The sequence below is a fragment of the Melanerpes formicivorus genome, unplaced genomic scaffold, assembly GCF_026170545.1.
Source record: "Melanerpes formicivorus ecotype bairdi unplaced genomic scaffold, bMelFor1.0.p_v2 SCAF_23, whole genome shotgun sequence".
Taxonomy (NCBI): Eukaryota; Metazoa; Chordata; class Aves; order Piciformes; family Picidae; genus Melanerpes; species Melanerpes formicivorus.
The window spans coordinates 9,148,651-9,163,518 of record NW_027142375.1 but is presented as its reverse complement, the minus strand read 5'-3'; the positions used below and the strand labels follow the sequence as shown (position 1 = coordinate 9,163,518).

Below are 14,868 nucleotides of genomic sequence, written 5' to 3'. Positions count from 1 at the left end.
ATTGATCATAGTTCTAGATTAGGGGAAATGCCAATTTTGTAGTGTACTTGTGAAGGTCTGAGAGGAAGCGAAGCTGACCACTGCCATGTTCCTTCGTTGTGCAAATATGCGTGTGAAGCGAGCGTCTGGAGCCTGTACTGTGAGCACTGAGTGGGAGGATTAAACTCTGATGAGAGTCTGGAATGATCTGCCGTAACTTCAGAATCTTTGGATAACAAATACTGCCTTCCAAGAACTGTGTGTAAGCTGTAACATCTCTGCAACATGTAAATAGCAAGATGAGAACAGTAGAGAAACATGCTCTAGTGTTTCCCTGGAAGTTTCCCACTGTGGATTGCTATCAGATGGTGTACCGTCATTTTGGTGTCATCTTAAGAGAAAAAGAAGTAAATTATGAGACAAGACATAGTGATTTGTTCTGAAATCCCAGAGTTCTCTGAGAAGAGCTGCACGTCCTGAAGTTCACAGTGGCAGATTTACAATGCACAGCAAGAACTTCCCACAGGGCATTGCTCCGGATTGCAGCAGAAGCAGCAGTGGATTATCTGCCCGCTGCATTGGAGAATCACAGATGCTGCCTTCTGAAACAGCTATGGCAATGTTAGGATCACCATAGAGTAAAACTCTCTAGCATAAACAAAATCTGAGATGAGAAGCCTGAGACGAGAAACTGAAGTTACTTGTTTAACAGCTGCTTGTCTGATATGAGAATTATCAAATTTATCAGTGTGGTTGGGTATGAGAAGCCCAAAAATATTTCTTACACCCTTATGAATCAATATATATAATATATATACTTTTTAAAAGTCCAATGTGTTTGTTTATATGTTTGTTTAAATTTAATTGAATATAATAGTTTGCTTTTCAGATATATATCAATTAATTTTAAGAATGAATTCTTTACAATACTGATGATGAATGTTTTCATGCATAGCCAGAGTGTTAAAACTAACAAGCATAACTGCTCTGTGTGGACTGGCATCTGACATTCAGGAAGGACAGGACACTTCAACTGCTGTGGATATTCAGTGGTCTCTACTGATATTACTTGCTATTGCACAGAGTGACAGTAATAGGATAGAGCTATAGATAAATGCTGCTGTGAAAAGGGTGGAGACTACAACAAACAAACAAATAAAACCAAACAACACCTCCAACCAAACCAAGCAAAAAAACCCAACAACTATGGAAGGCTGCAGAACAATTGAGAGATTTTCAGCAGAACTGGGCATGAGTTAACCTTGTACACAAGGCAGAAGTTTCTTTAATTCTGAATTTCCTGAGACTATCAGTCCCATTTCACACAAGTCATGCCTGAGAATAGCAACATTCTTTTCATCTGGACATTTGGACAGTGTTCAAAAACTGACTAGGAGTTGGGAATTCTCTTCACTGTAGTTCAAATCCCTTGTGAAACATCAGATTTCTTTGATCTTCTTAACTAGGGGAAAGCATCAGTATGATAGTGCTAAGGATGTAAAACTATAGGGTTTACTGAAGTTCTGCTGATGCTGTAATAGTGAATTGCCATGTTGTGGCCTTTTTAAAATCAGGACAAATTGTCCCTTCTCCAAGGAGGCTCAATATGGATGGTTATATTTGATTACATCAAATACTCAACATTAAGGATATTTGGGGGTTCTTTAATAATATAATGAGCACTCATTAAGAGCCATTTGAGATGGTATTTCACACAGAGTATCATAAATGTGATGTTATACCAAGTCAAGATTTTCTTCATGAATTTATTTACATGTGTGGTGAATGTCACCTTGGCAATGTTACAAGAGGAGATGAACCTAAATACTGCAAAAAGGTCATTTTTTAAAAGCTTTTTGTAGTTTAAGAAACCTCCTGATGCAAGATAAGGTATTTATGTTATCTGGATTCAGTGCCACTGCCCTCCTGTCTACCTTTTCTTTTTTTTTGTATCTACCTTTGCTCTTTTCTCATTTCCTCAACTGATTTATATATATATATGGCTTTTAAGAATCTGCTGGATGGCCATAGATCTTTAGAAAAGTGAAGTATGTGGTACTGGGTGAATGTTATTCCACTACAGTCATGAGTTATATCCAATACATAATTTTAACAGATAAGAGAAGACTTATGATATATTCCTTGGGGCTTGGGGTAGAACTACAGGTATCACCCTGCACAGGATTTCTTACATGTAGTATAGCTCATGATCTTCAGAGTCTTTGTCTGTAGCTCTACTTAATGACCACACTTTCAGAAAGATCCCCCTAAAAGGTTTGGAAGTGTCTCCTAAGGATTGCCTTCCTCCCTTGCATTGCCACAGGGAAATTATATTGACTCTCATGCTCAACTCTGTTCACCTCTGCCCCTGCCAGTGTGCTGCTTCACTCAGAGATAGGCACAAAGAGACTCTCACCTTGCCTGCATCCAGTTGTCCTGAGCAGCAGATGCTTCCCTTCTGCTGCTGAACTAAATGAGAACAGAGGTTGTCCAAACCCCACATTAGAAAAATTTCAGAGGAAGATAAAGAGGGTTTCTGCATTTGTGATCTCTCTTGAGTTTTGGATTTAATTTGTAACTCCTGGAGCTCTCAGAGACTCTTACCTTCAGGATTAAGCTTGCCAAATGATTGTTTTACTGGAAGATTTAAAAATGCCGACATTTCCATTTCCTTAACTGAATTATTAGTGCTGATGCCACCACCTTTTTTTGTTGCCATATATTTGGTGTTTATTAAATGATGAATACTGCTTTTAAGAAGTTGAAATTCAGATAGTTAATGATGATAGAATGGTAATTTTTCAGTAATTTGTTGCATAATGTCCTTTAAAATATTATTTGTTCCTGTGATGTTTGTTTTAATTTGTGATGTTTTGTGAAGGTTAAATGTGTCTTCACTTCTTTCCTGAATAACGAGTTGCATATTTCTCTGGCTGTCCCTTAATATGTTACAATGGTCTGTCAGGAGGGAAAAAAAGTGTCAGTGGAAAATGTAATGTAAAAACAGTATACCCAAGAACCTCTCTTTACAATGGGAGATGACCTTCCATCATGATGGGCAACTCAGTGTTGGAGCAGACCATGGAGCTACTGAATATCCAAAGGAATATTTTTGAAATCTTATTTCATTTTCTTCAGCCTTAGATGACCCCATCCAGTACTATTAAAAGCTGAAATGATTTCAAGTACCATACCCATAATAAGGATTACTGTTTAGTTGACTTTGCATAACCTTTAAGTATGTCAGTGTTGGCAATGGCAGCACTCTTTTCTGTAGCACAAACATGTAAGTGCCTGTCCAGGTTTAAGTGGGGTGGAATCCCCGCGGTAGCCATGGCATGTAGGCCATGTGCAGTTTGGAGTCAGTGAAGAGCTTAAGCTGGGAGGGGCAAAAGCCAGGGCAACTGATGCGAGCTGGCTCACAGGTGTATCCCATACGTGTCACATAATAAAGAGGAAGCTTGCTGAGGATGAGGACTCATCTTGCTTTTCTTGGACCCTGGAGGAGTTTGCTCATTCTTCTTCTCCGGAGGACTGTTCTTACGCTTATTGTGACCATTGTACACTCAATGGGCTGAGTATAACTTTGTATAGTTTATATTCACATAAATATTAGTTTTGTTGTTTCATTAAATCCATGTTCAATTCAATCTGTGGGTCTCTCCTTTTACTGATTCCCCTTCTTAACCACAGAGTAGTCATCAAGTGACGAAACAACTTCCATAGTTTAGTCCTGCATATGGGATAAATATAGAGAGTGCCATTTATTTTTAAGTTGAAAATTAAACTTAATAAAGTGGTAAGATCTGGGAGGATTTGCATGGTTATTCTTCATTTAAAATAAACAAAGTTTGAATTAATTAAGAAGCAGTTTTGCAAAAGGAGACTGAAGAAAAGGACAGGAGTTAAAAGGTGGTCTCAGACTGCTTTGAACATCCACTTCAGCTGGATGAAACACAAACCCTTTTTCTGCCTTGTATGTATGTGTGTGCACATGCACAAGTGTAATGTTGCCCTGTTGGTAGTTAAGGGTCATTTAACAGAATGAAAGAAATTGAAATTAGTTTCCTCCAGACCTGAGACATTCCTGGAATGGTTCTTTCTGTTGCGTCAGGTTGAATCAATACCAAAATAAACCTTGTGCATTTGGGCACTGGTGCTCTAGTGTCTTTGTATAATCTATGGGTAACTTAAATTGACCTTGAAACTCTCATTCCCAATGACCGTGCTGTTCTCAATGCCCTAGTTGCACAGGGCTACGGGGGAATTATCGCATGGTAAATTGTGCTAATATGGTAAATAAGCAGAATTAGCTTAATCAACCCCCCTCCCCACCCCAAGCTCTTGGTTTTCCTAAGTATTGGTATTCCTAAGTATTCTGTACAAAAATGACTCAGCCATTATTCACAGCTCCACTTTTCTTAGAAGAAAAACCAAAATGAAGTATCTTTCTGAAGACATAATAAGAAGAGCCCTGCTCCCCCCAAATCTCCCCAGTGGCCTCCCTTCAGTAAAGCTTTGGGCTTGGCAAATTTCCATGCCTGCCTGAATGACACAAAACTCCACACAGCTCCACCCAGATGTCTCTTTTCCTGGGAAGTGCTCTATGCTCAGGGGTCTCTTGGACAGCACTCCCACAGGTTCTGCCCTACCCTTGTTTCTCCCCCCCGTCTCACCCAACGTCCTACAACACTCTTTCTGCCGTAGAAAAATTTCTGAGTGATGCGTGGTAGCCACAAAAGGAGGCATTTGTTCCATGCCCAGGCACAGCATTTTAAACAATGAACAGAGTGAAAAAAATAACAAAAAATGAATGCTTATTTTCCTAAAGATATGAATGATAAAAGGCATCAAAGTTATGAATACAGTCTCGTAGATAGGGTTTTATAATCTTCCTTTTAGAAAGCTACAACATTACAAAATTTCGTAGGGAACCATTTCTTAGATATTTCATCCCAGCAATTATGGTTATATTTATAGCTGAATGACTGTTATTATTTCATATAGTGGTACAACTTTAATTATATGTGTGGTCCATAGCTTATCTCCATGACCAGCTTGCTTTCCCAATATAGTTGAAACTAGTAGTGGCTAAACAGGCCATCATGGTTAGGGATTTTATCAACACATATAAATATCTATAAGGTGGAGGTCAAGAGGATATAAATGGGCTCTTTTCAGTGGTACCCAGTGGCAGGACAAGGAGCAATGGGTACAAACTAGAACACAGGAGATTTCACATAAGGAAAATTTTGTTTACTTTGAGGGTGATGAAGCACTGCAACAGGCTGCCTAGAGAGGTTGTGGAGTCTCTGTCTCTGGAGATTTCAAAACCTGCCTGGGTTCACTTCTGTACAATCTGGTCTAGGTGAAGCTGCTTTAGCCAGGGTCTGGACTAGATCTCTGGAAGTCCCTTCCAACCCCTACCATTCTATATGTATGTTAGCCTTCAATCACCAACATCTCGTGTATTTCCTGGTGCTGTCCTCTGAGACCTTCAGAAAAGCAGACAGGGAACTCTCTTTCCTTCACAGAGTTAAACATTTAGTGTCATTTTCTGTGTTCTTGGCCTCTTCTAGTTTCCTCTGCAAGACAAAATGGTATTCCCTTAAGACAAAATGGTATTCCCTTAAGTCCATTACTGTGTTCTCGGTGAATCTATGTGCTGCTAATACTGCTCTGTTAAATCATGGGTTCTTGTTAACTGCACTTGTAGACCCCCAGGGCCAGATACTGGCTTCTGCTCTGGCAGTATGAACAGATTGTAAAATTGTCCTAGACAGGTACCTGAAAGTTGCCTCGATCTTAACACCTTTCACTCTTATTCTTGCCCTTCCTGCTGGACAGCATAGCTAGGGACCATGTTACAGCATAATTGACACTGGTAGGAACATAGTTATTGTTGTAGGGGGGTTGTTGTAGGCAGCTGAGACTTAAAGCAACACTGATGTTTGTTTTTGTAGGAGTTAGCTAAGCCAGAGATATCAGGATTAAAGAAGGCACCAAGGCCACTTCAAGGGCTACACCCTCTCCAATGCACTACATGGAGCACCTTTTAAATGTAAAAAAATAGAACTTTATGTAGTTATATAAGATATATAAAAGATAAGGGTATATAAACCAGAAAATATATATATCAAATACACATTAAAGATATATAAAACATAAGGGATATCAATTCTGACAGGAGGATTGGATACGCTTCAATAGAACAAGAAGTTTCTACAAAGAAATAAAGTATTAGATTCAATGATTTGCTTCTCATTCTGAAGCCTGTGCACACTGAAGCAAAATTAAAACCTTTCCATGAAAAACAAGTGAATGTCCAAGAACACCACATGTAAGCACTGCTAACTTCAAGAGGTAAGAGCTAGATAGGTTAAGAGATTTAGACATGTAGAAAGCAGAGACTTCAACGCTTGACTTTTGAAGGATGTTGAGCTTCAAGTGTGGAATCCAGACCCTGAGTTAGCTACCTGGTCTCCATGTGAAATACATAGAGGCTCCTGAGAAAGTTGTCCTTAACAATGTGTGCAGCTGCAATTAGTGCATGGAACAAAGTTCTGCCAAGAAATTTGCTCATCATTAGGGATTTCACCCATTTTCCTGAAAGCCTTTTTTCAAATATTATGACCTTCTGAGTAGAATCACAGGCTCACAGAACAGCTGAGGTTGGAAGTGACCTCAGGGTAATATTGAGTCCACACCTCCTGCATGAGCAGGGTGACCTAGAGCTAGTTGCTGAGGACTAAGTCCAGATGACTTATGTGAATCTCCAGGGATGGAGACTTCACAGCCTCTCCCAGCAAATGGTTCTATTATTCAGTTACTGTTGCAGTAAGAGAACATATGTTCAGATGGAGCCTCCACTGTCTCAGTTTGTGCCCATTGCCTCTTGAATAGTTTGGATTGATGGCATTCTTCTTCCATACAGGGATCTACAGTTTAAAATACAAGAAGAGATAAAATGTCTTCTTTTCAGCTGGAAAGAATCCATTTTTACACTCCATATAAAACTGTCTCAAATTAGAGATTCAGTGGGGTTTTTTGTCCACTGTTAAGGGATTTCTACTGTGAAGGAAATAAAGATTTGTAAGTTTGAATAAGAACTGAGGAAGAGCATGACTCTACACCTGTTGTTAGAAAATTCACTTAGACTGGAAAGGTATAGCTCAATATCCAGTTTATAAACCACATAATCTAAATACAAAACCAGATATGCCATATTCAATGAGGAGTTGAACTCAAATCTTCTACTACTTCCCTAAGTGCTCTTGGAGCACCTGCCGAGGTTCATTGCTATTTCTTGCATGGCATGGGCTTTTTCTTGAAGTCAGCAAAAGCCAGATGAAATCAGTAAGCTTCTCAGCATACTTGACAGGCAGAGTTGCTTTTGGACAATTTGTAATTTAGGCAGAGCAAGCTCCTCACTGTCAAGTGGGTGAAAGAGACCACACCACAGTCGCCACATACTGCCCTAGGAAAAATTGCCTATGTCTAGTTTTATCTTTTTGTGTGACAGAACCAGTAGAACTCTGTTGTAGATAAGAGTGTAGGTCAGTCCCAAGCCTTGGAGTAACCACCTGTGTTCTGGTATTGTCTTGAGTGCTTTTCTTAAAAAGGTTTCAGGGAGAGGTGTAGTAGATGCCTGAGCATGATAGAGCTAAGCCAGCACACAACAGGAAGGAATCAACTGTACCACCAAGGACAGGGACGCAGTAAGATGTCCAGCTCTTTATTTGAAAATCAAACATCCAGCTACATATTTGAAGTCATGAAAAAAAAAAAAAGAATACTTGGCTTACTGTGGAAAAAGGCTAATAATTTTTCTTAATTGTCATTAAAGATCTAACTAAGTGGGTCTGTCTGCAATGGATCTTTAAAATGAGTTTGGGCAGACTTCTCTGTTGTTCAGATATGCTCTATTCAAGCTTTACTCTTTACACTCAAATTCAATGAAAGGTAACTATATAATGGCACAGACATGAATCCTTTTTCTAATGTTCATGTCTGTCAGTCTGTTTAATGTTCTGTCTACATAAAGGTGTCTGTATTCTAGTATAAATAAGACTTTGTACTAAAAATGCTTTGAATTTATGCATACTGACTTAATCTTCAACATACTGCTCTGTGTTAGTCTCTCTGTCTTTAAAGCAGATCTTTACCTTTCTGTCTACTGTTCTGAGCTCACTGTCTGGTATTTAAATATTGCCTAAATAAATGAATTCATGTTACGTTGTGCTAATGTACACAGCCTTCCTGCAAAGGTTGAAAGTAGGAGAAATGAAGTGTTTTATTAATTGCATGGAAGTTACTGTTAATGCTGAATATAGCTAGCTTTCAGTGTTTGCTAACATTTGATTATATTATATGCTTTATCGTCAATATAACATATGCACTGTAGCTTTGAAAAATTCTCATGGGGATTCTGAACTTCCTGTCATGTAAAAACACATTAAAGAACGTGGTCACAACACTGATGTGACTGTCCTGCATGCTCCTGGAGAACTGTAACAGTTAAATTAAGCTTGATAGCAGAAGTTAGCTAGCTTACTATCACAAAACAGGACTTCCAATTAGTCTTGACAAAGTAAGGGAGCAGAAAAGAGAAGTCTGTGCTGTAACTGTCATGTTGTCAAAACCAGCAATGTTGATTTGTTTTGTCTCTATATTGCTCTGTGAAATCCTCTCAGAGATAATAATATCTTAATTATATTGATCTCTTGGGGATGCTGATAAAGTTAGATGATAATGAGCTGTGAGCTGAGCAGGGACAGCTATAAGCCTTGCATAGACTTTTTTCCAAATTCTTAGAAATATCAAGAGAATAAAATACAGGTGCCATGATTCTCTCTGTCTGGTAAAACCCTCTTCTCTGGGTCATTTTTCACTTTCTTATCTGTACATTCCTTGGTGCACACACATTTTATTTTTTTTCCCCCTGCTTTCTAAACAACTACCAAAAAATCCTCACAGAAGTCTTCTCTAAGTCATATTTTGTGTGAAAAGGAAATGCCAAAAGCCCCTCAGAAGGATAAGAAAGGGGGGTTTAGTTAAGAGTGTAAATCTGGTTTGGTTCTCAAGATTAGTGCCATGAACAAGACTTTGGTTGTTTTGTTTTGTTCTTTCTTTTTTTTTGACAGTATGTTTGATCTATATGCAATTTATATTCCAACAGGGATGCATTCCTAAATATAATGCATGCATGTGTTCAGTATTTACATTGTTTTTTGGTTGTTGGTTGTTTTCACCCCGAGTAAGAAATTCTGTCAAATCCCCCAGATTCTTTAAACAGTGGCCAGAAGAACCTCTCTTACAGATGTACTCCATTTGCATTACAGTGTAAGTTTGCTGCAGTCTGATAGATCTCTAGAGGCAAAAAATTCCTTGATCGTCCCTGGTCCTAGTACTGTACTTTATGAATTTTATATACAGTTCCAGAAAGTGTTTGAGAAATTGACTTTATGGAATCTATTCAACTTGTGAGCACAGCAGGTTCCCAAGTTTAATTTATAGTTTGTAGAAATATGGGATATTAATGTTGTTCTTTTTCTACTGCTAGGAATTACACATGTGTGTGTTTCTGCGTGTCTGAATTTATCATTTAGTCCATACAGGAGTCAGGGTCAACACTAAGTAATTATGTAAAATATATATCCCAAGCTACTTCTATTTTAAGTGCAAATTCTAGACAGCAGAATTGATAACAAGGCTTTTCTCATTCTGCCTCTTTCCTCCTCTTTAGATCATGTTGTGTGTTTATATATGTATGTGCACGTGTGTATTTATATAACTTATATGCCAGTGTTCTCAAATGTATTATTTCTGGCAGTACTATGAAAGGGTGATTGGACAGAAAAATTGCCCAAGAGCCTCTAATAGATTTCAATCCAGTCTGCCTGCTGCTCTGTTTTGCACAGAGTCAAGTATTTTTTTAAGCTGATAATTGAAAACCTATCTTGTTCTTACAGAATGGCTTTGCTGTTGTAAGGCCCCCAGGCCATCATGCTGAAGAATCAACAGCCATGTAAGTACCAGGGAATATTGCCCATCTTGGAGCACTAAGGTTACTGGCAATCACCTGTGCTGTGCACGTCTCTGAAGAACTGTAATTGTTAGCAGATGACTGAAAAGGCTTTCTAGGTACTCCCAGAAGCAGATTTATGGCCTCAGAGATCATACAGCATTTTTTAAAATGCTCTGAAAATTATTTATATCTGTTTTCCTGACTGATTTGCTTTCTTGTTTCTGTTCTTCTCTATTCCACAGGGGGTTCTGCTTTTTTAATTCGATTGCAATTACTGCCAAATACTTGAGAGACAAGCTAAATATAGGCAAGATATTGATTGTAGATCTGGTATGTATTCTTGGCAAGCATCGTGCTTGCAGTGCATCTAGATAAAAGATAACAAATTTGTGTTTCTATGTCAGATTTTTCTGTTTGTAATACCTACAAGTAATGAAGGTGTGCATTTCCTCTGATTTTGGGAACTCATTAAAGCCAGGATGGCAGTACTGAAGCCATAAACATCTATGTTTCACTTTAATGGTGTTAACTGCAATTTAATGAGAAGAAGGCACAGATCAGGGCAACTTTTATGGTCCTTAAATGAATTGATACTTCCACTGTTAAAATAACCCTACAGAACCCAAGTTTACTTTTCCCTACAGAATACAAGCTTTAAATAGTCAGATGTGCTTTAAAGAATGTTGTTGCTTTGGTAACCAAACTGGCCACTTCCCCCAGCTAGCAATGATTTGACTTGTTTTGTAATTTCAATATTATTAAACAAATCAACAGGTCATTCCCTCTAAGAAGTTTTCAACTCATGTATGCCAGCTTTTGATGGTTCCCTGAAGGAAAGCTACGTGATTAAAAATCCATTTCATTGGATTAGCCTTCTATTTAAATAGAAGGCATTCTTACACAATACTTAATATGTTTAACAAATGGATTATTTAAATGCAGATGACATTTGGCATGTTGTCTATATTATTTTCATGAATAATGAATTGGAGCTTTGCCTTGCACTTAAAGGATGCACAGCCCAAGGAAAGTTGAATGCTGATTTATGAGCAACATTTTTGTTTTCCTACAGTTCATGAGGAGGTGTAATAGGGTGTCTGACAAAGCATAGACAGGAAATGAACCCTGGCATCAAAACCTAACCTGTTACATCTGCACTTAATTAATTTTTGCAGGTGATAAAAGATTTAAAGACAAAATATGTTAAGGGGTTTTTGAAGTGCAGGGCTTAATAGTCTAAATCTTGTTCATATCTACACTCATAATTAAATCTTATTGTGAAGTCATGGCCTTACCATCTAGCCCTTTTGTTCAGTTAAACATGAGTACTAGCTGTTGAAGAGAAACAGAGAAAGGGGGAGTGTGGGTGAAGGAATAGCAAGTGAAAAATGAATGTAGAATAAGTCTGTTTAAATATTCTTAGAATGTTTTACAAATATTTCTCAGAGGGCTCTACTATCAATGAAAAACATAAAGTGCAAGGAACCAGTATTTTTGAGGAGTTCACTTCCACTGCATGTTGTATTTGTTTGCTGACTTGAATCTTACACTTTGTTGAGTTTTACTGCTGTAAATTCTGGCCAAATGTGAACTCTGTTCATTCTTGTTCTTTTCTTCTTCTTTTTTTATGTTTATTTTTTTTTTACTTTCAATAAGAAAAGCCTATTCAAAACTTTAATTCTGTGAATGTTTTTAAGTCTTCTTGACTGTAAGTGTTATGTTTGCCTTGCTGGGAAAAGAAATCATTCCATGTGACCTACTTAGCGAGTAAGCACTTGTGAATTTAGCTTGAAATTTTCAAGACAAGGTGAAATGCAGAAATCATTACCTGTACAAATGATTACCTGTGAAGCTGCCTATCCTTACCCAGGAAAGAGGACAGGGAATGCTCAGCCTACCTCTGGCTCTATCCCATTGGCCAGAATAACTCAGCTGGTGAAAAGAGAGAAATATATGGCTGACAAAGATGACTTCACTCCTGAAGAGGTTGTAGTCCAGTCCCTAGTCTGCTCCATGGTTAGTGCAATGAAGTAAAAAAATTGGTACTGCAAATTTGTTATGTATGCAAAGAATGGATGAATCACAATCTAGGCTGAATGAATTAACAAGTTAGTAGTGATGTCTTTATGCACACCAGCAGAAAGTTTTGGGCATCTAAATGCAATAATGGAATTACAGATGTTAGACTTGAAATTAAGCTTTGGGACTATATTTTGATAGTGACTAGCACAGCAGGACCCCACACAGGTTGGCAGCTGCACGTGTTACTACACTGCAAATATTAAAAAGTAATAATATTCGATCCCACACATTAAACTCTACTCCAGTTACAAATCAAGTGTAGTCTTCATAGCCGCTATGTGTGTTCATATATAAATTCTTAACTTCCAAATTTTTAATCTTCCTTTCATTTTATTTCCACACCAAAAGGCCTATCTGTCAGCTTTTCTTTTCCTCATCTCATCATTTGAATAAATCTTTGTTTTTGAACTGACTTATATACCCTGAACACATTTGATCTACTAAGGGCAGAATATGAACACATTTCCCACATGGTAACATTTGCAGTCTTAAACAACGCGTTCCTTTGTCTAACCAGAGAAGTTAGTGCTCTTTGAAACCGGGTGTAACCCTTGGTGGAGTTGAAGTTTAGACAAGAAAGTTAGCTTTGAGATTTGAATATTAAAAAAAACCAACACAACAAACCCTCAAAACCCCACACAAACAAAAAAACCCAGCTCTCTATGCCCATTTAATGTTTTTCTCTTCTCATTTGAAAAGACATATCTGAAGCCCCAGGTCTGCATGGAAAATGAAAGCTAATTGAAGTCACAAAATTAAGTCCTACTATATTTTTAGTCATAACCTCTGCAGGTCTGTCTTTATGGCCAACATATCTTCTCAGGTTGTTCCAATCCTCTATCCAAAATCTTCCATACTTGTCTCTATGTTGGCATGATCAGGATATGTTTGGAGTAAACCAATTAATGCTGTCTTAGCTGAAGACTGAACGGGATTCTGGGGTTAGTCTGCATGCCAGATTTTACTTAATTTGCTATTTAGAGCCCTCTAACATTATTCTGGCTGCCTTCAAATCTCTAACACCCTCACACCAATGTATGTTACATTTAACCTTGGTATTAAGTCACAGTTGAGCTGTAGCTTCATCCTCATGTTTCAGGTACTTTCAATGGAGAAAAGCAACCATTAAAATATTACCCCACAGTGATCCCAGAGGAGGTCCAAGTCAAGCACAATGCAGTACAAGTAACACTCAATCATTGTAGAGAATCCTGAACAATGTAGGTGAAAGTCATGGGCTACATCAGCTGTTGAAGAGCACCAGCAATGTGTGGCAGTGCTTGCTGTGCCATTGGCAGCATGCACCTAAGTTGAATCTTCCTGGAGTCTAGGCATCCTGAGGAAAATCTGACCATTGTTTTCTCTGGTACTAAATTTGTTTCATATCTCATAGAATTTGTAAAATAAATACAGTGTTGCTATTCCAAATACTTTGTCTGTCCTTCTGAATTCTCTTGAATCAGAGATTTCAAAGGGATGGATTAAAGGAGGAGGATCAATAATACCTGTAAGTTTTCACCTCCTAACAAATGCCAGTGGGGAGACTTACAAAAAAGACTCAGCTTTCTTTTACTGAGAGGCAAGTGGGTTTTCCATTTCTGCCTGTGAAGTTTCTTGTGTGCCTAACCACATAGTACAATAGTAGAACTGTGAAAACAAAACTAAAAAAATAGGAAAAGTCCACATCATCAGCCTCTGTTATATAGATATACTGTCAGCTTTTTCCCCCCAGTATTTTACTTAATGACAGAATTTCTTTTCACTGGCTTTATATAATGTTTGAAATATGGAGACTGGCCAAGGTCACTCCTTGATTGTGGAAGGCACCATCCTATCTGCCAGATGATTTAATAGCTAATGAGATCATATTCCTATGTCTTCAACTGTTGCCGTCATGATTTTGCAAAAATGAAGTATGAAGTCCTTTCTGCATCTGGCATCCCTTTTGATGTGGATCTAACTGCTGAGGGACTGCTAACTGAACTGAATGTTTCAAGAAAGCCAATTTACTCAGCTGGTCGCAGAGCCTTTGACCTCAATAGTGGAACTTGGCAAATCAATGAATACACTTATGTTTAGTGTTCTGTCAAGAATTGTGAAAAAGCTCTGTAAACCATAGATCCTTCTGCAAAATACTAGTTTGTAGTTTAAACATTAGTCTTTCTTCAGAGGCCAATGAGGCTAGTTAATTAAGCCTGAGGGGTTATGAACTGTTGGCAGTTAATAAGTCATAAAATTCCTCCATAAAACAGGATGCTAGATTCCATCACTGAGGCAAGGAGTACAAAGAGCCGGTGTATAAATATCTAATTGTACAAAAGGACTGGGATTTCTCAATGACTGCTCATCTGGAGTCTCCAGGGCACGCTCGCTATGGTTTCCTGATTTTTAGAAGCCAGTTTAAAAAATGAGTGCATTAAAGAGTAATTTGCCTGAAAGTTCAGGAAGTATGGGGTGGTGAAGGGAGGGGGAAAGGGAAAGACAAAAGGAAGGCAAGGGAGAGGGAGAGAAACAGGGGGGTAAAAGAAAGCAGAGCTGAGCTCTACACTGAGTTGGACATTATTACATTTGTCATCTGTTTTCTTTCTCCTTTAGGATGTTCACCATGGCAACGGTACACAGCAGGCTTTTTATGCTGACCCCAGCATCCTGTATGTTTCCCTCCATCGCTATGATGAAGGCAACTTCTTCCCCGGCAGTGGAGCCCCAAATGAGGTTAGGTTTATTTCTTTAGAGCCCCATTTTTATTTGTATCTTTCAGGTAATTGCGTTGCGTGATT

The 14,868-nt window shown here is 38.3% G+C and overlaps 1 protein-coding gene across 1 annotated transcript in view; it reads left to right on the top strand.

Moving 5' to 3' along the window:
• Positions 1-14,868, top strand: part of HDAC9 (histone deacetylase 9) — a 546,793-nt gene that overhangs the window by 434,593 nt on the left and 97,332 nt on the right. Inside the window, exons 19-21 of the mRNA XM_068152479.1 lie at positions 9,951-10,006; positions 10,249-10,336; positions 14,684-14,803. Of these exons, the coding sequence (XP_068008580.1) occupies positions 9,951-10,006; positions 10,249-10,336; positions 14,684-14,803 (264 nt within the window). The remainder of the gene's footprint in view (positions 1-9,950; positions 10,007-10,248; positions 10,337-14,683; positions 14,804-14,868) is intronic.